General features: G+C 37.4%; 1 protein-coding gene across 2 annotated transcripts in view; it reads right to left on the bottom strand.

The window, feature by feature from the left end:
- Positions 1–27,548, bottom strand: part of LOC103700805 (suppressor of RPS4-RLD 1) — a 40,347-nt gene that overhangs the window by 8,593 nt on the left and 4,206 nt on the right. For both annotated transcript variants that reach the window (XM_026802104.2, XM_008782669.4), the window contains exons 3-15: positions 25,629–26,122; positions 20,281–20,325; positions 20,097–20,198; positions 19,946–20,026; positions 17,877–17,943; positions 16,202–16,302; positions 14,298–14,405; positions 11,862–11,932; positions 11,695–11,751; positions 9,242–9,350; positions 8,646–8,726; positions 7,096–7,182; positions 3,267–3,473 (exon numbers count right to left, since the gene is read on the bottom strand). In XM_026802104.2, the coding sequence (XP_026657905.2) occupies positions 3,267–3,473; positions 7,096–7,182; positions 8,646–8,726; positions 9,242–9,350; positions 11,695–11,751; positions 11,862–11,932; positions 14,298–14,405; positions 16,202–16,302; positions 17,877–17,943; positions 19,946–20,026; positions 20,097–20,198; positions 20,281–20,325; positions 25,629–26,122 (1,610 nt within the window). The remainder of the gene's footprint in view (positions 1–3,266; positions 3,474–7,095; positions 7,183–8,645; positions 8,727–9,241; positions 9,351–11,694; positions 11,752–11,861; positions 11,933–14,297; positions 14,406–16,201; positions 16,303–17,876; positions 17,944–19,945; positions 20,027–20,096; positions 20,199–20,280; positions 20,326–25,628; positions 26,123–27,548) is intronic.

The following is a 27,548-nucleotide window of genomic DNA, read 5'->3' as shown; positions in this document are numbered from 1 at the left end:
TAGCAGCTTTCCAATCTTGAATATTAGCAACTTCTTAACTCAAAACAAGTTGCCTTTCCCTAATGTGTCTATAAAATGATAACATTACATCACATTAATGTCCACTAAAAGGAATTTGAGAAATATAATAAAATCAAAAGCCACCTCAAATATCAGAAGAAATCAAGATTCATCACCATGTCTGAATCAAATTGATGTAAAGCAATGCATCATTAGAGTACTTATTATTAAAGACGTAGCAAAACTCTAAAAGCATTTCTGGTTGTTTAATTCTCATACTGAGACAATTTCCACTGGTGATTCTGCATATGCATTTAATAGCCTCCAAAGCAACCATGAATTAAGATGGCAGCTTGGTTACTATAACCAGCAATCTTTATTAGGACCATCCTATAACTATTCCTAGTCCAACCTTACGAAACTTTATTTGCCATCCAGTTTTACTAAGACATACATCCCTGTTAAAATAAGTTTATCGATGACCTTACAATCTCTATGTGCTTAATCTTATTTAATATTTCTCTTCTACTTCCTGATGCTTTTACAATCTGGCAATTGACCATGGATTCAGTATAGCCCTTAATATTTAATTATGTAAGAATAGTTAAACTACATTCTGATATTATACCTTAAAGAAGACTTCTTAAATACGTAAAGATGCTTGGTGGTGTTTCGAGGATCATCTAACTGGTATGACGACATAGGATCATAGTTACACGAACCACCAAGAAGCGTTTTATCCACTTGAAAAAATCCTTCACACTTCTAAGCTGGTGCACCAATGCATCTGAGCTTTCCCAGGCACATTCTGCAATCTATTGTCACTTGACACCATTAAACCACTTATAACTTAACTACCATTACAATCATTTTCAGCATGAACCAATTTGATCTAAATAAATCCCACAGCCAATGTGCCATATTTCAACAAGTATGGCATCAAGTTTTTGATCCTTCTTTTCTACTCATTCTAATTATGGACTACTCTTGTCTGAGTTTGTTATAATTCCTACAATTTGCATCTAGGTTATATTAGACTTTTCATATCTATTACTGAACCTTTGCTTCAAGCTGTCTCCTCTCAATATCAAGGTCCCAGAATATCTTATTGTGCAAGCCCATTCTATCTTTAATTTTCCATAGTGTATTATTACTATCTTCTCAATTCTCACAACTTCTCTGCTTAACCTAACAGCCTTCTTTTAAGCCATATTGAATTTACCCCATCCAATAAGTTTTATAAACATACAAATAATAGCAATAATAATAATATAATGGTCATCACGATAATCTTACAATAAATATACCATTATATAATAATGCTGATTTATGCATGTATAGTATTGTATAAATTGAGCAGATTATATTTATATACACCTCTCCCGGGAATGTAATATATCATACAAATACTAATTGATTCATGTAAAACTGTATACATATGATAGTCTTTACAGCAATTTAATCATATACACCTTTTCCCTTCTACAGCACCAAATTTGGATTAATTCCTACTCCTTCCAACAACATTAAGGACCTGTTTGGCTAGCCAACCAGCTTATCAATGCGATATCCCATGTGGGTGAGAAGATATTATCAGATGATGCTGAAAGATGAAGTCTTGGTGGGATCATGGGAATCTATTGAGTCCCACGTCCCAAAATTTTGAGAATACAAGAACAAACCTTTTCAGATGTATTCTAGTACCAACAAATTCAAGATTGGGAAGCAATGTTCTCACATAGTTCCTCCCACTCCTCTCTTCATTCCCTTTCTTGATTTAGCAAATCTTAGCTCCTTACACACAGCAAATGCCTCACGGACACGGAGATCAGGTAGCCAAACAGGCCTTAGATAGGTAGGGAACAAGTCAACATGTTCCTTAGCAGTTTTTAAGACACGTCTATTTGTAAGATAAAAAATGTAACCCAGCAAATAACTATGCATTACACTTTTTTTCCTAATGCTGAAACAATGTCACTACAGCAAGTGTATAGAAAAATGATTTGCATAAAATCAAGCAAGGACAATTGTGCCGGAACTGGGGCCCGGACCGGTTGCTCGGCGGCACGGGTCGGTATGGCTTCGTGCCAAGCTTGTACCGACACATTAGAGGGGTCGGGGAGAGGGAGAACAGGAGAAAAGAAGAGAGAGAGAGAGAAGGGGAAGAGGGGGAGGGAGGGCCGGTGGAGGGCCAGCGGAGGCCGGAAAGCCACGCGGGGAGGCGAAGGAGAGGGTCCACCCTCGGTTCCTCTGTTTCATTCGAAACAGGGGCTCGCCACTGGTTCCCCTGGTTCGTTCAAAACAGGAGTCCTAAAGGCGACCCTTTTTATTTTTGAGATTTTTAATTTTTTATAAAAATAAGTGAAACCGGCAAGAAGTTTGCCGACTCACTTAAAAATCGCAAAAATAAAGAGCCCCCTTCAGGACCCCTGTTTCGAACGAAATAGGAGAACCGGAGGCAGAGCCCCTCCTCTACCTCCTCCGCATGGCGGCTCTCCGACCCTCCGCCAGCCGGCCTCCACCTTCTCACTTCCTCTCCCTCTCCCTCTCCCTCCTTCCCTCGCTCTCTTTTCCTCTATTTCCTTCTCTTCTCCCCTTCTGTCGCCAGTTTCTCGTTTTGGTTGCTAGAACCATTCCGGTCCGCCACTAGTACAGCTTGGTACGCTCTGAACCGGACGGTTCGGGACGGTTCCGCCGACCATGAAACTAAGATTTGTCGTACCAATCGGTACCGTACTAATACCAAATCCGTATGCAATCTCGTAGCACACCAACTCTTGGTATGCCTTACCTTCACATATCGTACTCATACTCACCACTATAATAGGATGGTACTAGTACGGAGTCCGATACTGAGACAGCGAACCTTGTATAAAACCATATGAATCTATTAGTTCACTTCTCATGTTCATAATACAACTCGATGGGATATATTCTCATCCTCCGAAGAAATAAAGAGTCTGAGCTACTCTAGAAATACAGATGAGAAAATTCAGCCTAATAAAATTTATAGATTTCTGGATTACAAAAATGAAGCAAGCAACAAATCTGAAACATCATATGATAAAATTTGAAAGTCAATGCAATCCCAATTCCTCCTATTATTTAATAAACCTGATAGGGTGTGAAATATTAAAAACAGAAACAACAAGCTAAACAAAAAAGATATGAATCATAACAGCAATCAACAAATTGCATATACAAGGAGAATAAATAGGATAAAAGAACCAATTTTTATGTAATTGAAATCAAAAAATGTTGGTCACCTGACGCCTATTTGGCAAGAAGCCAGGACAGTTGTATTGGATCTTCTGTCCAATAAAATCTGCTGCTTGTAGAAGAGTTTGTCTATGCTTCGTGACCACGAATTCTTGCTTCTTAAGTCGGCCCCTTTTTAAAGACTCACGCAAGGGAGGCTGCCGAAAAACTCTCTCACATACATATTTTGGGTGCAGTCTTTTGCACCAATATTCCTGCAAAGAGATGGAAATGATGCACGTCAGTCAATGAACACAGATCAGATGACCATTAATAAAAGAACAAACCATATAAAAGAAATACAGAAAAAGTGCAGAAACCAAAATCGCAAGCATTTTATATCTTATTCTAGTCATCTAAAAATATCCTGCATACTCATAACAGCTACTCTCGAGTGAATTGGCAGAGAGAATATTCACAAAAGTTCTTTATTGACATAAATTTCAACAACAAAAGAGCCCACCCAAATTTATATGAATTTGTACTATCATAGATGTCTGCACTTCATACAACAATTTTCAATAGAGCATATAAAGAGAGAGAATGTTTGATTGACACCATGTAGATAGGTATTCCCCATGCATCCTGTTGCTAATATTTAACCCAATTTATTTGGCTTTATTACCTGGCATCCCGAACCCTTCTTAAAAAATTCAGACCTACCACATAGGATCCATCTTTTAACTTTGGACTTCATAGAAAATCCAGCTATAGCTTGAAATTGCCAGCAGGAAAGTTGGGAGTTTTGGTGTGGTTTTACAAGGAAGGTTCATCCCGACCTTCCAATTTCCTGCTGGACCCTAAAATCTGGTGAATCAAAACCTGTCTTGTCAAAAACCAACAGAACCATAACAGTTTGGTGTGGTTTTACAAGGGAAATCTATCCCAGCCTTCCAACAACCTGCTAAACCACAATATCCTCTTTTTGGCGTGCCTAGTGCTAGCTACTTGACGCAGTTGGAGTCTTTAATCCTTTCTAATTCATAGGCCACCCCATAAGTCCTTATAGTTCAAGTATGCTTGGGACTCATAGTTTTTCTGTACTGAAATTTTGGTCTTCTATCAGTTCAATTTACCCCAAATTGATTAGATAAGGCTTGTATTCGTATACATATTACAATTTCCTCTTCCCATACTTAAAACATTATTTATATTTGAACTTCTTTGTGTTACCCCACGAATTCTCCATAACTCCATATAGTTTCATGCATGGTATGCCGAACCGGCCCGTAACGGCCGGTACGAATCGGTCCAGCCAGCTACCGGTACGCCGGAGCCGTGGAAACCGGTACGGGCCGGTTCTGTGCCGAAGACGAAGAGAAGGAGAGAGAGCGCGGGGAAGAGAGGGAGGGAGGAGACCTGTGCCCCCCCCCCCCCCCCCCCCCGGGGGGCCTCCGCCGCCCCTCCGCGGCTCTCCGATGGCAACCACAAATCTCCTCCCTCTCTTCCCCGCGCTCTCTCGTTCTCTTCTTCTCCAGCTCCGATGGAGAAGAGCTGGCCGATTCGTACCGCCCGATTCCGGTACGAACCAAAACCGTACCGGTCCATTTGGCGATCAGTATGCCTACCGGATCCGGTACGGCGGACCTTGGTTTCATGGGATTCATATATTCCTACCACATGTTGAATTTTGCCACTATACCTTAAGGTAAATCATTCAATTTTTGGGGGGTTGACATACATGTGCACATGGGTGGCAATGGGGGTCCAGGTTCAGACCGGGTTAAGCGCATATATCAAGTTCCTATGGGCCTGACCCTAACCAAATCCAACCCACTTATGGGTTAGGGATGCCTGACTGAAACCTTAATCAACCTGCCAGACCCATTTCTGACCCATTGACAAGTCTTCACCCGGATCCGCATTGTTTTGGCCTGTTTGTTGCATGAACAAGCTCTTAGTTCCATAACTTTTGGGGGTTGTTTATACCATATGTTATATCAAAACCTATTTTACCATATCAAGTAATCAAAACCTGTACTGCAATTAACAACTAAATACATGACAATAAACAACCAGGTCCTTGTTCTCAATATATGTTCTCCTCAATAGAGGGTATGAGTTATTGGATCAATATCCAAATGACTCATAACACCTTTTGTTATATAATTATATTTTCAGCTAGAAAATAATATATACCTATATCTCCATGACCTGACAGGTTGAGGGGTCTTGACCCATACCTACATGACATGCCGGAGGTCGGGGTTAATTGACCCATACCTGACCATTGAATCCAACGTGTTTGGTTCAGGCAAATAGGTCAGGGTTAGGATTGTCACCCCCTAACTCATCCCATAGTGAACATTTCTGCCTGCTAAAAAAATTTCAACAATTTCAAGGAAAAATGCCGTTACCCATGGACTAAAAAATGTAGAAAATGTTCATCTCCTTCTAAAACATTTTCTTTTAAAAAAAAACCACCATTCCAGCTTTTACATACTCAACATTCCATCACATTTTATCATCCTTAATACAGAACATCCAACTCTTGCTTATAATTTTGTAAAATCAACAGCCCTCACTTGACAAATTGGTAACTCCAAGAAACCCAACTTTGAATTTACACTGAAGATAATAAATTAGTGTATTACACCCATCACATCCCAGAATAACCAGATGTAGAAGAAAAGGGAAAATCAAGTTTTTAACAACCCACAAAAGTGGCTCACATGATCTTACCACTCTAAAAATAGTAATTTTGCCAGTAAAGAAGTCCAGAAATAGTGCTAGTAACAGCTATTCAAGGTATTCATGAAGCATAAGAAAAAGAAAAGATCAGATTATTAGGCAATGAGGTGGAATTATAGGGATAATATGCATAGGATTGCTTCTGTAATAATGCGACTGTAAGTTCATGATGCTTCAAGCTTCCTGTTTACCCTACTGAGAACCCTTTCACTGGCATTATGGATAATTTTCAGTTAAAATAATCAGAAAGACTTAAATGCTTCAAGAGCTCTTGCAGACAAACTTGTGATTCTGATTAGTCCTAAAAAGAGTAAACATGAAGAAAAGACAACCCAAGGAATTTGTAGAAAATGGAACAGGACAACAGGCATTTTCAGTACCCCCAGCAGCAAGTTGCTGAGATCAATTTGAATTTCAAAAAATAATCTCTGACATTTTTTTTGTGTTTAGACTTTTTGAGTCATACAATAAGAACTGAGCATAAAGGGGAAAAAATGGAGGAGAGATTTATATCAGTGGTCGACTCTTGGTGCCATGAAAATTAATTTGCACAATCTTAGTACCGTAACATCTGATTGGCACCCTTGGTTTCATAACAATCTGTGTTAGTAAATGCATATGAAAAACATCCACAGATATAATTGATCAATAAAATGTGTTAAATATCAACTTCAGAAATTATTTCATCAATGAAATTCGCAAACTAAAATTTAAAGAAAAAGAAATAAAAACAAAGAAAAAATGTGCTTTCAAATCACCAGCACTAGCTTATGGCACATGATAAATGATCTATGATACTAAACTCAAACTCAACTTTCTTTGAACTTGAGACTTTACAAGTTATCAATCTTGAATTCTTATAAACTAAGTGTTGACAGCATATTCTATCTATCCAGTTGCCAATAAACAATTACTACAATGCTGAGATTAAACCAACATATACAGTCAACATTTTTTTCTGTTGGACAAACCTCAGAATATAACAAACAATTAAAATATTACAGATGAGGGATTAAAAAAATTCTCAATAACTGAGTAAGTGAATAATATGGCTCATGATCCACATAAAGTTGGATCTCCACTATTATACATATCAAAAGGCATGAAAATTGAACATCACTAACAATAATTTAAAAATGATAATACCTTGAAAAGTGGATCAATATCTCCATCAATATCAAACCAACAGAATTCGCTGTTAGCCTTTGAAGCAGTGTACAATGCAATTTCCTTCTACAGCAGATCTCAGGAGGGAAAAACCAACTCAGCAGTTTAGTATTTGCACAAATGGATGATATGAAGACCAAATAGTAAATTAAAAACAACATAAACAAAATAAAATCATCTACAAAAAAGCACATTCAAGGAAGATTAGTTGATACAAAAGTACAGCACTACTGAAAGCAATATAGTAATAACCCATTAGAGATTCAGAAAGTGATAGAGACATTTCACAAAACAGACATGCATTAAGGGGAAGAGAACAAGCAAATGACATCCATTTACCTTGACGAGTTTGATGGATTAATCTTAAAGATGGCATATTAAATCTTGGTACTTCAGTGAATCTTCATGGATATATCATGATTATATCCCACTTTATGAGGTATACACACAAAACATGCGCCCGCATGTGTGCTTATGTACATGGTGATTGAGTTTGGCTACAACTCTACTAACAGGATTTGAAACCCAACTCAAAGTACATGATGGACTACCTAAATTGAGATCCACCTATAAAACTACAACATCTAAAGGGTTTAAACATAAAATTTGAATGACATGCACATTCCATGCAAATGTCTTTCAATTGACATAGAACGCATAGAGAAGCCAAAATGCATGGTAAGAAATCGCTTGGCTATCGTTCATAATGGGAAAACAAAACAGTTTATAAACCAACTACAAATTTAACATCTACCTTTTGTGCAGAAAACAAGGAAAGAAAAGGTTTATTGGCAAGACTCATCAAATCTGCAAGTTATATTGACTGGAATATGATCCATTGTTTGAGAACATATCATAACCATTTCTTAACTCAATACCAAGCCTCTTGGAAATGGAGTATATTCCCAATTGACTGGAATATGATCCATTGTTTGAGAACATATCATAACCATTTCTTAACTCAATACCAAGCCTCTTGGAAATGGAGTATATTCCCAACCGAAGAGGCAAAAGAGTTGCCTGCTTAGCAACGAAAAAGCACCCCTCCCATTTTCAAGGGGAAAAAAAGAATTCTAGTTAGATACTATTATCATCTGATTTTGTAATCCTATTAATTCGCACAATAAAGGAAGGGATTGCAGTTCTCAAAAACAGAGGAGTGGATTTGCTGGAATTAGCAAAATACAGAAGTCTCTTTCCAATGACATTGCAATCAGTTCAATTTATTAAGTCAAACCTTCAAAGCAAAATCAACAACTCACCAAAGCTTCAAAAGGAAGAGGGGAAATGAGAGCAACAAAGAAAGAAAAAAGCAACAAAAGAAATTAGTGCTGAAGAGCTAAAATATGTATATAGCCCAGCAGCAGATAATTTTGCCACTAAAATAAGAAACTGGAAAATTGAAGTGCTAGTAACAAGAATAGCAACACAACATTAATTTCCAGAAAGCATTTAGAAAAGTTTTAAAGCCGTAGCAGATAGTTATCTGAAATCATAATGCTGAATTAGGCCATTACTGATTAAATTACCTGATAGAAAGCCAAGCACTGAAGTACAAATTTATCCATAGAATCAAGTTCCAAATCCAGTACAGCATCATAGTCTTTGACCTGGAACAAAAGCAGCACAGGAGAAAAAACTAGTAAAAGGGGTACTCCATGCATTTGGCCAGAAGAGGTTATGGGTGAGACTGGCTTAATAAACTGAGCAAACAAAAGTCAGAAATGAACCTATGGTAACTTAATATATGAAGATAATGCAAAATATTTGATGCACCTCTTCAGAATTACTTTAACATGGAATGTTGTTACAAGCGCAACTGCAATATGACAGAGGGTTCACTTGAACATTCCCAAGAGTGCTATAAAACCACAGTTTTTTTGACTAAATGATAAGTTTTACTTGGAATATATAATTAACATGAATTTTGCTACTTGAATTCTGTATTCACAAAAATTTGAAATCCTGTTCCTTCTGTACATATATCCTTAGGATTGTGAGTTGATTTCTAAGGAAGCTCTGACACTTATTTTCAAAAGAACAGGTCTAAGTCTGCACGTGCATGCATGCATACAAGAGAGAGAGGGTGGGGGAGTAAAGCATTTGCTGATAAGGTGTAAAGTACCGCATTTCCATATTCTCCAATTGCATGATAGCAGGAGGCACGTAAGTACAAGCATTCAATATTTGTGCTTTCAATACTCAATCCAAGAGACAACTCTTTTATGGCAATCCTGCAATATCAAATCACCGTGAGTAGAACAGATAAATCACAGAAAGCTAAGAATACAGACATGAAGTAAAACAACAATTTATGAGGCTTCGATATTCAACAAACTAGCACATAAAAAGAGGGAGATTTCCATGCAATCAGTCATTTCATTCCCTTTTTTATTCCATATGGATATCTATGTTGCATTTAAGTACCATAAAATAGATTTTGGACAATCAACATATGGTAGCAAGAATAACAACAGCATCACCCGCATGTAAAATTCTCTGATTCACAAACTGAAGTCCACTATTAACATCGCACAAAGAAAGAAAATGTTAATAAAAGAAAAGAAGAAAATTAACAGAAGACTGTAGTCCAGATTTTATGTCTGCAAATAATGGAAATGGAAAATTAATAAAGTCAACCAACATTTGGGCAACCAGTTTTTACCCTTTGAATTTTTGATGACTAAACAATTCCAGGAGTAAAGCATGTTCACTCCTAGTAGCAACCAGCCCTTATATTTAGCTCTTTGATCTTCGATGGAAATCTAACCTTACTGCAACTACTGTCCCATTCAGACTTTACCATCCCCTAACGACCAGCTATTTTTAGGGCTGCAAATGGGTCGGTTTGACCCGCATAGACCCGACCCAACCCGAATTTTAGGACCCGTGGGGCCGGGTCAGGTCTTATATTTCGACCCGTTCTATTTCTCCAGTCAGGTCTGGGTCAACCCATTCTTGACCCGACTAGGACCCGACCCATTTTTTTTGGGCCAATTTTGGATCTTTTACCAAAAGACCCGAATCGACCCGAACCCAAACCCGGATTACCCTTTTAGACCTAGATTACCCATTGTTTAAATAAATTACTTTGTTTATCCTTCTACTTTTGTTGTGTCTCAGAATATGAAAGATTATATTTTCCAATGGTGCTTATCGCTGCTGCTTATCACATGGATTTCTTTCTTAAGGTACAGAGCATGCGCAAAATGCATGCGATGCTTCTTTATGGTTGAATCAATGCATAAAGATGGGATCACGCAGCGCATATGCCCAAAGTTGTGCCGCCCTTGCGGCCTTGCCCACAGAGGACTCAAAGTACTGGGGCAAACTCACTTCCCAGATACGCTGGAATGCGTCTCGCTCAACATAACAATCCATTATAAGTCGATGAATGCAACTGACCTTTGATCAAAAGCATAATACCGTTAGAACTTATCAGATTCAAAATTTATAGCTGCCAAAAACTCAAAGCGTACTTTAGCAAGAATACTTGTTAAATATCAACCATAGCCAGGGAAGCGTAGTTCTGATGCAGGATTGCAGCAAAATTCCCCACTGGAAAAGAGTAGCATAATTGCAAAGCCTCCATGAATTCTGAAGCATGCTTTATCATTCGCATTTATAAGAAAAAGCACTTGGTATGGAGAATTATACATGGACACTTTCCCCTGATGACCTAAAAAATGGTCAATAGTTTAACCCTCATAATCCAAAATCAAATCAAAACCTTCAAAAGTCTACAAAACAGGCTGCTCAAATGGAGAATACATCAGACAATCCAAAATTAATAGCACCTTGTTAGCGACCAGACAAATATTCTGATATTCCAAAAACTTCAATGAGGGAGAAAGAACCGCACTACTTCACGGCATATTTCTGATTTTCTGTGAGGGAAATATCAACCAATCTTGGACTAGAATTTAGATAGGAAGGTATATTCCAAAAACTTCAATGAGGGAGAAAGAACCTCACTAGTTCACGGCATATTTCTGATTTTCTGTGAGGGAAATATCAACCAATCTTGGACTAGAATTTAGATAGGAAGGTATGACCAAAATTATAGAGATTATATGAAAGATCCGACCCGGACCCGACCCGACCCAGATTTTTTGGGTCAGGTCTGGGTTATACATGGACCCGACCCGAATGACCCGTTGGGTCAAAAATTGTAGGCCTAGACCCAATCCGACCCGACCCGATGTTCAACCGGGTCAGGTCTGGGTCCAAAATTAGGACCCGAACAAGAAATCGGGTCGGATCCGGGTCACTCAGGACCTGACCCGACCCATTTGCACCCCTAGCTATTTTATATCAATTTCAAAATCAAAGAATTGCTCAGCATTTAAATTAAGCAACAGACAACTCCTATTCTAATTCCATTCAGCCTATGCAAAACTCACAGTAACTCCAGAAAAAAAATGGAGACTGACCGCTCAGATTCTGGATGGATTATTCAAATCTCTTGGAAACCACTTACCCCCATGATGAAATGCAGGAAGAACATTTAAAGTAGCACACCCCTCCGAATCTATAACATAATTATGAAAGCACAACTAAAAGAAAAGGATTCATCACCTGTGTTGGCCCATCCCATGGTAAAGTAGCCCACGCAAATGATACGCTTTAGCAAACCTAAGAAGCATTTGAACCAAAGAGAAAGAACTTATTAAGTTACAAAAATAATGGAAGGGTTGGACCTCTTGACAGAATTATTATATATACTAGAGGATGTGCATTTATACCTTTCATCAACAAGTAGAACTTTTTTGAGACAATGCAGCGCCTTTTCTGAATTAGCCAAATCTTGGTAAAACTGCAAAATAAGCCATGCATGTGGCTGATAAATATTAAGACAGTAATTTAGGGGAACACACAGACATATTCAATGAACCATGGGGCTTCACAGGCAAGTTAACATGTGATATGTTTGATATTAGTTTAACATTTGCCTAACATGCTTAAGAAAGAAAATGTATCCACCAACTTTTTTAGCTTTCCCAGAAAAATGGCACTCATAAGTTCATATATATATTGTTCCGGATGTATTAAAACGCATGTAACTGAAAAAGAACTCAATTTCATATCCAAGAGTAAAGATGAATTCTTAACAAAGATACATGATAATTTCCTCGTAATCTTCACAGATTATTACTGTCAAAAGCATGTTACATAGAACAAAGATTGAATAGATGTTTCTAATCTCAAAAAAAAAATGGCGCAATACTATCCTCAGAGATGCAGTCCAGGTTATTATTTTACTCTGCTAACCAAGAACCTGAATGTGGTCTTCAGTTTGGCAGCTTTAATTTCTGAGATTGGATTTTATTTACCAATCATACTGTCTACATATATCCAAAATTGAATTAGTGTTAATAAAAGGAAAGAATTAATACTTGGAGAAAGCAAGACCGCCAGCAGACTTCAAAATGAAAACTATTCCTGTGGCCAACACAGGATTAGCAGCAAACAACTGAAAGTTGTTAAAATGACTGGTGGTGAAAGAGAAAGAACATGGTTGCATATCTAGGATAAAAATAGGATAACAATAATATGGTTGAGGCTTTACTAGCAGTTTGCATCATGGGGTGATTTTTTCTTAGAAATATGATGGATATGGTTTGATGAAACAAGTGGTTAGCAGAGTCTGAAAGATTTTTACGCAGGGAGTTGAAGGATGGTCTTTGATAGTTTGTATTCTGGTACATGAGTTCACCTTGCCGCGAGTCATTATACATGTAGCTTCACATTGTACTGTAGCCACATGTCTCACCATCACCATTCAGCTTATTAATTATTCTGGCACCTCCTAAGCCCGTGATTCGTCATCAATGGCCCTAAATCTCAGAACATTGCTTAACTCATCTTTTGAATTTGTCTCAGTATTAACTTTCATTTTCTAGTTGGTAGATCTTTTATATGCCTTAATTGTCATTTTCTATTGCTGGTGAAGTGATGCTTAAACATATGCTAATTTCATTCTTCGGAGCATGTAAGGATCATACATACCCTTAAGAATGTCGTCTTATTTATGGCAAGAATCCTGACAATATATATTAGCAACGTCGGCAGAATCGGTACCAGGCACCGTACCGATTGCTCGGCGGGATAAGTCGGTACGAGCCCGTGTCATGCCGTGCCAGGCCCGTACCAATACAATAGAAGAGACAGGGGATAAGGAGAACGAAAGAGGAAAAGAGAAAGCGAGGGAAGGCGGCAGAGGGAGAGGAAGAGAGAGGTCAGCCCCGACTGAGGAGCCTCCGCACGGAGGAGGCGGAGGCCGGGAGACGCGGAGGCGGGGCTCCACCTCCGGTCCCTTGTTTCATTCGAAACAACAGCCCAGAGGGGGATCCTTTTATTTTTGCATTTTTTAAGTTGAAGTCGGCAAACCCATTGCCGACTTCACTTGAAAAAAAAAAATAAGTGAAGTCGGCAATGAGATGCCGACTTCAACTTAAAAAATACAAAAATAAAAGACGCCCCTCCTGGCCTCTGTTTCGAATGAAACAGGAAACCGGAGACGGAGCAGAGGCTCTCCGGCCTTCGCCGGCCGGCCTCTCTTCCGCTCCCTCTCCCTCCCTTCCCGGCGCTCTCTCTCTCTCTCTCTTTTCCTCTTTTTTCTTCCCTTTTTCTCCTTCCGGCGACGGCATCTCGGTTTCAATGCCAAAATTGTCCCGGTCCACCACCGGTACGGCTTGGGACGCTTCGAACCGGATGATTCGGAATAGTTTCGCAGACCTTGTATATTAAGTTTCTAGTCTTGATGAGCATGCATTCCAAAACCTGCCATTGAAATTCCGATATCATCATATACATCAAATTTGTGCTGATATAACAAAATGACTAATGTAGCCGGTCACCAACTTCATCCAGCTGATAGTATATATAGAACCATAATAGGAGAAGTAGCACAATTACTGATAAGTGCAGACCTCAACAAAAAGTTCAAAGTACCAGTGAGCTGAGAACACCACTTACATGAAAGAGAATTGAAATCAAACATATACTAAAGATTTTTCACTAAGCAAAAATAAAAGTATTATGTCAGTGCACATAAATAAAAATAGTGCAACTGCAGCCATGCAACCAAGTATAAAAGGTGAAATTAAATTCCACATAGAAAAGCGATAGTAAGTGATGAATTTGATCGAAAGGCTGCCCATGGTTTGCAGATGAGTTACCTGTGCAAGATGGGCCCAACCATCGACGAAATTTTGATCAAGTTGTATCGATTTGAGATGTGCCTCTTCAGCTTTATGGTACTCACCACTTGCTGATAAAGCCAGACCCTACAGCCATGATCATAGATAGCATAACCACAAAAGTGACAAAACTGAAATTTAATAACAGAAATGCTTCTTTACTCTTCAAGAGAAGGTTAGAAGAATATCTTGAGAGTTGATACAAGTTATATTGAGAGTTGATACAAGTTATATTAAGAATAAGTAAGAAAGTCATATTTCACAATAAGCAAATAATGAGTCAGCACTGTAAAGTTTTGTAGCTCGATGTTAATACTTAGAAAAGGAGAAAATATTTAAGAAACTGGTACATGAAAATTTTCACAGAAAAATTGGCTCAGAAGGAGGGACACATAAAAGCCATTGGCATACCATCCTATTGGAAAAACAAAAATAAAGTACATGTTTGAGGCAATGAAGTTAAAGAAATTGAAACTTGCCATATTATCAAGAATAGTATAGAAAATATTAGAAGAAAAACCAATGCTTTACTAGCTTGTACATGGAGGTCCTTAATTTAGGGAAATGAAAATGACTGGAGACCTATTCTTATACAAATACAGAATGTTGCCAGTTAGCACAAAATAGAACTCCAAAGCCAGATGTTGTACATATGACAGAGGTTGGTTGCATAGATTGAGAGAACTAGATCTAGAGAAACAACACAGCTTTAAGGCCAAGTGATCATGCTTCCTTGCCTGAACATTTCATGAAAGAACTGTCGAGAAAGAAGAAAATTTACATGCAGTTTTCAGCAACTTAAAATATATGACAGACACAGGAGGAATTTTCGCAATGTTGAGCAATAAGGAGAGTAACATCAAAAACTTAGAGAAGGTCTGTGAAAAGAGGGCAGCCTAATGCACAAGGCTCCCACCACTACGGGGTCTAGCGAGAGTCAAATGTATGAAGCCTTATCCCCAAGTGCAAAGAGACTATTTCGATGTTTTGAGCCCATGGCACCCATATTACAATGGAGCAACCTTACATTGCACCATGGCTCGAGAATTCCTAATAAACATTTTTTTAAAAAAAATAAATGATAATAAAAGCATTGACATTGAGAGCATGAATGTAAATGAGGTGCTTTCATATTTGATAATCAAATTTAGAACATAAATTGGTAGCGTAGCTCAGACTAACTCACTGGGAAAAAAAAGAAAGAGTATCTCAGACTGATACTTTCATTACATTAGATATTTTATTTAAATAAGTAATCATAATCTGCAGACATGTAAAAAATTAAAGATGGATGAAGCGGAGATGTGCTTCAGAAGCATTACATGATTATCGCATGTTGCAACAAGAAAAAGTTGTACAACAAAAATAAAAGACCAGTGATGTAATTTTTTTCTATTGATACACTAGATCAGTGTTGTATGTGCCATGACATTATGCAACAAAGAAGGTGCAGACATGCAGGTAAACAAAATGAGCATTTAAGATCAAAATGTTAGAGCAATTGTAAGGTAAATTGTAAAACTTAGTGTTTACAAATAAGTACACAGAGAAGCTCAACAGTTGAATCAACTATGGCATGGAGAAATTATTGAGATGGTGTGGACATCTATAACAAAGATCAAAGAAGAGCCTTAAGAATGGAAGGCCTTAGAACTCTGTAAACGATCAAAAAAAAAAAATTGCAGACTGATGAAGAACACCCAGATGGTGGAATGCACTGATGAAAAACTTGAGAATTAATTGTTATGAATAACAATGAAAGATTTTGCCCAGAATAGAAGGGTTGAGGTTCGTTATCTATCATTATGCTAAAGTTTAAATATTGGGACCCAAAGAAATACTTTAAAATATGGTTCATAAACAAGATAATAAGCTTTACTTACTAAGTATGTATAAGCAGATTTGTTTTTCTTGTCATGCTTGACACATGCAGAAAGGTCTGCCACAGCAGCATCAAAATCCTTGAATTTGAAATTAACAATTCCTGCAAGTCAGAGTACTGAAATATTAATGATATATTTCACAATATGAGTTTATTATTTTAAAACCATGCAATATAGTCAAATCTAGGAAAACATTTTTAACTTTTATTCTGTTGATAGTATCAATAGCAAAACCTGTAATGCACTATATTATCTGAAACACAAAATAGTGCTTCAGATTAGATGAATTAACCTGATAACTCAACAGCATTTTGCAGTTTCAAGTCCATGTGATAGATAGGACAAGCATGAATATCTAGTGTAAAGTAACTTCACGCACTGAAAATTATTTCAATAATGGGCCCATGAACCAGTATTCATCAAACTTTCAAGTCATATGACATCAAGTTATATTAGGATTGAGTCCGACAGTTGCAAAATGAATCCAAGTACTAAAAATTTTAAAATTAACATCATTAATCATGATATCCACAAACTAAAAATTTAAAAAATGAATGTTCTGCAGGTTTCTTATTCATGCCTTGCAGGATATGCAATATGAAAACATATTCATGGCAAATAGTATCAAAGTGAACGATACCAATCAAGTTGGTACTATAATGCAGGCTACAACCAAGTATGCTCATTGCTGGTCATGTGATATACACATCATATGATGGCCATGGAAGAAGATGCAAAAAACTTGGATACTTCCATACCATTGATCAACTTAAATAACATCTTATCGATAAAAGCTATCCATTTGGCAGCTTGCACTTTCTAAATTAATCCCTTTATGACAGATAAAGTTGCTAAAATAGAGACTAAGGTTGAAAAGCCGTGTTACTATTGTCCCTTGGAGGCTGCACCCATGTTGTTAATTATCTTGTTTTTATTTCTACTCTCTTAGGGATCCTTATTTTCATTCCCTCGATACAAAGGCGGAAGTTTTATTCAATTTATCCCTCACACTTGGTATAATAGATTACACACACACACACACAGAGGGGGGGAGGGAGGGAGATCCCTAAGTGCTTTCTTATTGCAAGCTGGTAAGCGTCACACAAAGATAACAAGGCATGTTATGACCAAAAAACCTCATGATATAGCTATCTAAATAGAAGTACAAGATTTTAAGTTTTCATGAGTTAAAACTCTCAAAGCAATATATCAAAAAACTAGAGTTCGATACTGGTTAGGATGTAGCACACTTATAGCACAAAAGTATGTTCTAGTCATTTAATCTTGCAAGCCCATTCAATTTCTCATAGCTCAATCAGGAAAATTAATTTGCAGATAATGAAATAAAAGCAGAATAGTATTCTTAATTTTGGAAAGGCATTTTCAGCCAATTGTTGTTATGATGAGCATATAAAGCATTAAGTCAACCAATCATTTTGTCAATGACATTTTAACTAGCCATGATAGGAAGAGTTAGCTCCGGTCGCTTATATCTATTTTCTTAGATGTTATGCTGTCTGGAGGAAAAGAGAAGATTATTGCCAAGACTTTTCCTTGTTTATACATGTCTTTATTTCAAAGAGAAGGGAAAAAAGTACATACAAGAAAACAGGAGGGTCGATATCAATACGCATTATGTGAAATAGACTAAGAAAAAAAGGTTGGAAGAACTAACCCCTTTCATGTAGAATATCTGATGAATTTGGCTCAAATTCCAGTGCTTTTGTTAAATCCTCGATGGCCTGAAATCAAGATATCTACAATTATTAAAGGACATGAACATAATTTCCATGCGTCACTATGTTGCTAGTGCATATAATACACTTCACAAATTACCATTTGAGCGATGCATGGTACCATCAATTTATGCCACCAAAAAATAAAAGTTATCATGTTATATCGGGAGGTTAAAATAAAAGGAAAAGGAAAAAGAAAACAAAATATCAGACAACAAAGTTTTATCGTACAAGGGTCCAGGTATCTAGCGGTATTTTACATTATGCTGATGAATTCGGTATCATTGCAAAAGCCTTCAAGCATGACCAAAAGATTTCATCCTTCTCTCATAAAAATTATCCAATAGAAGCTTGAGGATCTTAGCACTATTTATTGTTGCCAACTGAACACAAAGTTGCTTCTCTGGTCCTATCGTCATGGGAAGTTTGGAGTTTTTATGGATGGCAAGGTGAGAAAAGGCTGTGGATTGATGTTATTAAGCAAAGAGAGGGTCTTTAATGAGGCTCCTATGCATGGTCATATGTAGGAAGGCCTTGAATTTATATACTTGCTCATAATTTCATATTAAGGTTCTTCATCAGGCAACAGACAAGACAGATGTTCTCGAACTTGAAAAATAAGTTGGACCTAAACAAATGCAGTTGCCTTTCTTTTCCCTACTAAACTTATAGATCAGGACCAAAGAGTAATTTTAGTAAACAAATGGTCAGAAGACGTTGAAATAGTAATCTGCACCTCACCTACTAATGGATATGGGAAGCAATACCAGACCCCATAGTGCTTGGAGATCTGCTTAATTGCTCCAAAGTCTCCATCTTAGGGAATACTTATGTAGTGCCACATTGTGAACAATTACTTGAAATCCTACCTTGAGCTATTTGCATATGCCTGCAAGTCTTAAATCCTTCAAACTTTTTTTCAGCCAATCATCTTTTGTAATTATGTAAGTCAAACTTTTAACATTTTTGCTTCCTTGCTTCCTTTTGTATATTTCATATCATTATGCTTCTCATGCTCAAGATAAATCTTTCACAGTCCGCAAAGCAATTTAGCAGAAAGCATCCACTAGCAACAAGATTATAAGAGACACGTGTTGGTTATATTTTTCCCTTACTGCATTTGCTAAAGAGGTAAAGTAATAAACAAATCTCGGGCTTATTCAATCAATAAAGGTACAATAAGCAAGATTAACCCTCTGTTTGTTGGTGGATTCCCGCAACAAACAGAACAAGAAGAAGAAAATAAATTAAGTATAAAGACATCAAGAAAAAGGCATATTGTGTGCACATAATTACACAAAGATAGATACTAGTTACCCACCCACCCTTCTCTTTTTTTTGGATGCAAGCAAGAATGCACAATTTTAATCCATCCACACATTTCTTTTTCACATACCTCTACTTTAAAAAGCTTCCCCTAATATATTCAGATGAAACCTTTCTCAATAGCTCATCCACACCATACATTTTAAAAGTTCACCCAGAAAAAATTTGTCTCCCCTGGAGAACACTATAACACTCCCTCTTTATTTCTATGGATCTGACTTTTACCCACCAATACCTCAGAAAAATATTTTTTAACAAATATCTACAACAGATAAAAACTTACTGCTAGTGTCACTGGCACCTACTGACTTGGTCTACTGAAAATACATAGGCTTCCTGTCTCATGATTGTAACTCTGCCAGTGCTTTTCTTTGAAGTTACCCTTTCCTTTTACCACTATCACACATTACTCCAATTGCCTGATTTAGTTTTCTAATTTCTACAGTTATAGAATTAGTCTTTCTTACCAGAAAATTCAGTTCTATGACTTATTTACAACACATACATGTAAGACCTAGATACTCATCTTTTAAAACAGAGAAGAGACCTTCTTACAGCAGCCAAAAACAAGCCACTGAAACAAGAAGTTAAACAACATATAAAGTAATAAATTTATTGCAGAGAAATAAAAATTTAAACAGAAGAACTTATATCTGTGCATGATAGGATAAAATGGCCTTGCCTCCACAAATTCTCCCATGGCAGCACGTGCCTGCCCTCGCCGTTTCCAAGCCTCTCCAGCAGATTGATTTGTTTGTATAGCCTGCCAGAGAAAGAAAAATACTCAAAATGCAAATCCAAAAGTGGAAGCTGGTTCCCACGAATTATTATACCTTAGTAAAGTCGGCAATAGCAGCATCAAGTTCTCTTTGGAATGCATAAGCCGTTCCTCTTCCTATCAAAGCCTCTGGATATGTAGGATTTTCTCTCAAAATCTGCACATGTCTAATGTTACCGTATGTCCATTCCATTAACAACAGACAAGAGCATGGATAAGATGGGCAAAAACAGGTAAACCTGGTCAAAGATGGATATAGCTTGGTCATAATTCCCTTCATTAACCTGCAACAGTTTGGTCCATCATTGGAAAAAAGCTTCAGTTTGTGGAAAAAGGGAAAAAGAAAAACAGGTAAGCTTTAAAAAAAAATCAAAGATTCTGAAAACATATCAGCCATATGTCCGCGAAATATGAGCAATTTATACTAGCACTTAAATTATAGCCATGCATTTATCTGAATCAAGCGATAAATCACCAACCAGAAATAAAAGGAACCAACTAGATACAAATAAGATGCTTGCTAAACAAATAGTATCTTATTATAAAATGAATTCATAAATCACTAACTGAAGTATTATGCTTGACTAATTTTTATTGAAACTAAGGCATTTAAATAATTCCATGACATCCAAAAGTATCTTTTAGGACAAATCATGCATGCGTTAGTATCAAAGAGCACTTTTGGGCACTGCAGGCTCATCTGGGCAACCGAATGGGAGTCGGATTTTCTGGTTCTTATATATGCTTTACCAATTTGAGTATAAATTAATTCAGTTAGGAGTAGCAATCTACTATGCTCCATCAAGTACCTGACCCAACCTGATCTTAATGGGACAGATTTTACCCGACCTACAGTGGATCCAGGGCAAGTGCAGGTAATGGTAAAACCTGCCCTGAACTCAACCCAGATATATATAACTCTTCACAAAGCCCCTTCCTACCCTTTGTCCTAGTCTCTCCACTTATGAGAAAGATTGAACATGTGAAAGGTTACATGCCATGATGCTTAGTTGTTCATTTTTTAGTTGATTGCTTTTCTTAGTTCATGGGACATTTGGCTTCTTAAAGAACAATATTTTTGTTTGTTATGTTTCTATTATTGTTGAAAATTTGATTTGTTATATTCTATGTCTTCGACTCTTATTTTGTTAGCGTATGTGAAGTACTAAAGTTTATTTTTATATTCTTTTATATTTGTTTGATTTGTATGCAAAAAAAAAATATGCAGCTTTACACGAATTGACCCATCAAACCCGCCATGTCTAACTCTACATGCCTCGCCCCGCCCCAAGACAAATACAGGGTGGGTACAAAAAATTGTGTACCTGGCCCATACCGATCCGTTGCCATCCCTAAATCCAGATAAATATTATATAAATTATAATTCTATATTTATTTGAAAAAATCGAGCACAATTAGGAATATTGATTATACCTTTGACCTTCTAGCATTTTGTGCGTTACAACTAACTGAATTGCTGTCCTTCATAATGACACATTGGAAGGCAACACATCCTAGGTATATGAAAATGGCTTTTTTTTAAAGATGAACCATGATAAAGTTTTAGAGTTTAGAAGATTCCAGCAACCTCCTAACGAGCTCGTGCAAGATTCTTGAATCTGGCTACTTCAGAGATTCCATATATTCAACATGCAATAACCAAAAACTGAAGAATGTCAAAAACTTATTATTCTAATGAAACCCTCTAAAATTAAATGCATAATGGGATTGAGGCTGTCCAAGGCTACAAACATACACCGTTAAAACTAGCCACCTTGTATGTGATGCAATAGTGATATTAACCAAGAATGCTTCAATTTCAAAGAGATGAACAGACCAAAAAATAGTCATATAAATAGAATGCTTCAATAGAAAACAGATAAAATGACTAAATATAAAAACAGCCATATAAAAAATTAAATACGGATTAGACCACCACTTATTGAAATCATAAGGGTGGCAGCAATGGGGATCAGGGGGTGCTGTAGATCTGCACCCCCCTGCCTTTCCACCATTGCATGCTCCCTGAGCATCACATTACGTATGGTGCAATACATGGACAGGTTTAATCTTAAAGTGCCCCACTAATCCATCTTGCACCACCTATGCAATCGCACCAGGAAGCAACCTAAAATAGTTGCATATTGTTACATTTGCAACACAATTTAGCACTCATCAAGCCCTAATGATCCTTTTAATTTAAGAACAGTGTCCAAATATTAGAATTTTGCATGTTGTCAGGTACTTCAGTGCAGTACGTGACTACAGTAGCTGACTGTGCAAAAGGGTGACACTTGTGATATAACCAAACGGGGCACTGGCATGGCTTAATACTACCAATGGCACAGATATTAATGTGCAACATAGATACAGGTGCCTCAGGCAAATTCCTAATATCCAGAATACATAGAGTTGAATAGGTTGAAACATTTGATAGCATATGCACAATAAGTTGGAAGGATATGTAATGAAATCAAGAAAACTAAAATACGTCATCATTTAGTATGATACTGCTTGATGATATAACCTTTTCTTTATCATACTGCTTGATGATATAACCTTTTCTTTATCAATTGCCATGAAGCCAATGGAGTAAATTTTGGGAAGTCTGAAAATACAAACACATGTCAAGAATCTGTCTTTAACATGATGTAAGGGTTCCCACTATATAAATCTTCGTAATCAACAGGTATCAACAAAAATTTGGACCCGGGGTGTTTTATCAAGTCCGGATTATTTGCTTAGTAATAAGGCTTCAATTGGGCCTTCCCAAACCCTTAAAGCACTAGGCACTAAAAACAGCTGTTGTTGTTTGTGAGATCAGAAAATCAGCTTGTTTTACACAATAACAATAGATGTTTGAATTAGAAAAAGTTATAGGGGCTATCATCTAGTCATAGAATGTTGTACATTTCTTGTTTTTATCCAGAGTTGCTGGGACACTGAGTAAAGATTGATCTATATTCCATTTTATTTGATAATAGGCTAAGTGGCTCCCCCACTCCTGGTGTGCGCGCCCACTTGTTTTAGATCACGCACAAAATGTCACCAGAACCTGCAAAAGCAGCTTCTACATCTTACTTGCATGACGATATTCCTTTACAAACCCTCCATACTTCCATCTAGGTCTCTTGCCCTATCCAGGACTTTTCCTCTAAGGGTGTGTTTTCTATTGTTTCGGCTTTGTAAGGAGAGAAGGAGAAGCCAGAAGCTAGATTTTCTAGCTTCTTCTAAAAGTGTGTTTTCGACTTTTCACCCTATAGAAGAACTTAGATGATGTGACTAAACACTTTTTTAAGGAAGTGCTTTTTAGCTACAAAAGTCACAAAAGCACTTTTTTAAGCAATACCAAACACATCCTAAATCAAAATCTTTCCTTCCCCCTTATTTTTCTGTTAGCAAACCTACTCTAGTTTGCCATTTAAACTACATAGAACATGCCAAATTCTTCGAACTAAAATCCCAAACTTAATACATCTAGTCCCCTTTATTTTGACAGTAATAAGGTTTTAAATCCCATGGGATGGAGGCATCCCAGTTTCTCCATTGAAAAGGGCACCCCACTATCTCACTCTATCCCAGCAGTCGTCCCGATCAAGCATCTCGGAAAGTACCCTCTATCTCTCTCGCCTTCTTCTTTCCTTTCTTTCTTTCTTTGTTTCTTTTTCTTCTTTCTTTCCTTCCTTTCTTTCCTTTTTCTTCTTCCTTTCTTTCCTTTTTCTTCCTTCTTCCCTTCTTTCCTTCCCTTCTTTTTCTTCTCCTTTCCTTTCTTTTTCATTCTTTTTCCTTTCCTTCCTTTTTCTTCTTCTTTCTTTCCTTCCATAATTCTTTCCTTTCTTTCGTTTTCTTCTCTCATCCTTCCTTTCTTTTTTTTATTTTCTTCTCCCTTCCTTTCTTTCCTTCCTTTTTCTTCATCTTTTCTTCCTTTTCCCCTTCCTTCTTTCCTCTTTCTTCTTCTTTCCATGCATGGATGGGTTTTGGAGTCCCACCCTTATCCCAATTCCTATTTTCTCAAAAGAACAGGATGGGGTGGCCAGGATGCCCACCGTCCCATCGTGATTTAAAACCATGGATGGAAATATATATAGTTCTTATATCAGATTTGCTAATCAGAATTTTGGATGAAACCATGGAATATAGCTTATCAACCTTCCCCTTGTACTCCTAAACCTGCAAATCCATGCCTACCTTTCTTTTAGCTTTCTTTAACCTCTTTATACAAATCTGTCTCACTGCAGACTGCAGAAGAGCAATTCAGACCCTCTCTTTTAAATCCTAAATTCCATCTCTCTTCACACTTCCATGGCCTATTTGTGAAAATCTGATATACAAAAACAAATGAAACTAGTACTGAGCATTTTAACCTTCGAAGAAAAAGAAAGGAAATTCCCATGCGTCCATTTATTCCCACAAGGAGCAGAAAGCCAGAAAATGTTGCAAAAAGCAGGGAATTGGTTTTAAGATTCAACCAATGGTTAGTGGGGGATGAGAAAGGGGTAGACAACATAGGGAAGCAATTTTATGCATGGTGCATGGTGTTAATGCTAATGTCAAAAGGATGTTCTGAACTTCTCGTGCATGACAGATAGATTTTCATACAAGGAAAATCCAGCAATTCCTTCTCAACCCATGCCTCCTCTATTGGTGACATATCAGTCAGATGAACCATATCTATGAGCACACATCCTGAAGTCATCTATTAAAATTCTTGCTCCCTACTTTGCTTGATGACATCTATGTGGCAAAATGAAAACCATTGTCAAGGCATTTACTTATGAGCTCAAAGCAATTGGCTCAAAATCCTAGGTTATCCCCTAAACATATATTGGGTTTCTCCGCTCTACATTCCTTAACCAGCTAAGCAAGGTTTTGAGCCAACAGGTCATGACACGAATTGGGTATCTAGAAAAGAAGGGTTCAGGTACCTTAAAGAAGAAATTGAGCAAAAAGTGTAAAGACTAAATATTATGACTCAAGATGCCTAGGAAATGTGCCAAACACTTAGTTAAACAGAGAAGAGAAAAAAGGAAAGGCTTGACTTCATTTGAAATCTGAAAATCTTCATATTGAACTCTGGAGCCATGATTTCTAAATAACAATTGTATCACAAACTAACCAAGAGATAAAGACTGCTCACAATTTTGAATTGGAAGATTATTGTCTTGTTAATTTAGTTTGGAGATGAGTTTCTAGCAAACATTACAAATTAAGGTTGATTAGGATCGTTTTTGTCCACAATCCTAAATATTTGTGTTTATTATATTTCCTCATTGTTTGAATTTCTACTGTTTGGCAATTTGTCAAAGCACATTCCCAAAGATTTTGAGGCAGAGATAAGTAAAAAGTTAAAATCATCCCAAGATGACCAGAGACAGCCCAACATTACTACCATGAACTCATCACTGCACACAGTTCAATTTTTACTTGTAAAATTAAAATGAGAAATTTAAACTAAATCCACTGTATAGTTCAATAAGACCCTCATTTGATTGAGACAGTAGCTGATTTCCTTACCTGTATAAAAACATTTATACGTATATGGGCAAATTAAATGAGAAAATTTGATAATAAAGCACATCAGACTCACCTGTGCTATGCCTCGTGATAATCGAAAATCCAAGCTTATTGACTTGGTCTTTGGAAGACCAACAAAAAGCTTTCGATTTATTTTAATGGTCTCATTGGATCTGCTGCATGTTTCTGCAGTATCATTAGGTTTTTCATGCATATTATCTGATTTACTTTGAATGAAAGACCCTATCTCAGAGGTCAATGTCGTCGTACTAGAGGAATCTATAACATGATCTTCACAGACAACAACCTTTTTTTCAGTGGTTGACATATTTGTATTAGAGGAATCCAAAACATGATTTTCAGAGACAACTACTTTTGTATCACATGTTGATGCATCCATGGCATGATCTTCACAAACAACAGGTTCAGACTGTTTAGCAACTGCCAATAGCTCTTCCAACTCCAGCAACTGCTTTAAATCTGTTGATTCATGAACTGCATTTCCATACCCTTCCTCCCACACAAGCAAAGCATCTTCCTTTCTTCCCAGAGCTGACAGAGCATTACCTGACAATAATGTAACAGCAAGCATAAGCTGAAATAAAAAGCACAAAAGATTGGATCCGATTTAATAATTGCAAAAAATATCTGATTACGAGTATTGGAACATACAATTGGCACTTAGACCGAGGTTTTCATACTTTGCAAAAGATATCACTATGGTAAGCTCATAGCTAGCTGAACAAGAAGGACAGCACATTGTCTTGCAGCAAAAACATGATCATTAAAGAAAAAGCAATAACTAACTGAAATTAAGGTTCAAGTCTTGAAAAAACCTACAAGAAATCTAACACCAATATAAAATATCAGAACAATTTCTCAATCCAGATCACGTGTTACTGCAATTGCAAGAATAGCAACCACATTTATAAAGTGAGAGGAAGAAAAGCTTAACTTCGTTGCAAAAGGTTCATAACCAATAATTTTACATTTCTATATGATTTCTTTGTGTTCATCATACATGTCTTTAAGATTCAACCTAGTTTCTCTGAGAACAATGATTCATTATTCACCATAAAGATAGTCTCAAGCAAGGTCAGCCCAACAAGATGGCGGTAAAGAACCAAAACGACGACCCTTAATAAAATCATGAGCCCCCCATCCTCCTGCCGTCCCCTAGTCCGATCTCGTTCGATTTCCCTCTCACTCTCCCCCCCCCCCTCTTGGATGCCTCGTCCCATGTGTTAGAAGCTCATCCCCTTTCCTATGCTGGCCTTCCCTCATTCCCATTGAAACCCTTGTCTCAGCATGGAAGACTCCCCTTCTTCATTCCAACTCCTGCGGCCCAATGGTTGTGGTTGGCCTCCTCTACCACCTCCTTCATCTCTGATTGTAGCCTGCACTTTTTTTGGCAAAGTTTTCCAGGTACGACTCTCAATCTCTCTCTCCCTCCCCTCCCTATTCCTCTTTCTCCCCTTCTTCTCTCTGACCCCCTAGGGTTAGTGTTAAGGTTAGGGTTCTCTCTCCCCCTCTCTCCCCCCTCCCCCCCCCCTTCTCTCTCCCCCCTCTCTTCCCCTCCCTCTCCCTGTTTCAGTACACCCCGACACGGCATGGTACGGATGTATACTGTACCATACTGGTAGCCAACCAATATGGGTCACAATACCGGTTCAGCGAACCTTGTCTAAAGTACATACATTTTCAAATAAAAAATACAATTTAAAGAGGATAATGGCCAAGACGAGACACTCAACCTTTACGGACAGCGTGGGGCCAAGGATTAGAACATTGAGGCAAATCAAATGTAACCATACAAGAAATGCTTTGTTGCTAGATTACCAGCAGAGTACAGGAGTACAAAACTGTGTTACAGCCCATAGATATCTACTGGCACATATAACCCATATTGTGCAATACTTCAGCAATTTTCCACGGTGCAGATTGGAAAAACTGACTGCGCTGTATATTAAAACTCTAGTCCCATTTTGCAAGC

Source organism: Phoenix dactylifera, chromosome 16 (genome assembly GCF_009389715.1).
Source record: "Phoenix dactylifera cultivar Barhee BC4 chromosome 16, palm_55x_up_171113_PBpolish2nd_filt_p, whole genome shotgun sequence".
Lineage (NCBI taxonomy): Eukaryota > Viridiplantae > Streptophyta > Magnoliopsida > Arecales > Arecaceae > Phoenix > Phoenix dactylifera.
The sequence above is the reverse complement of the archived record's forward strand: the minus strand, read 5'-3'. Positions and strand labels throughout refer to the sequence as shown.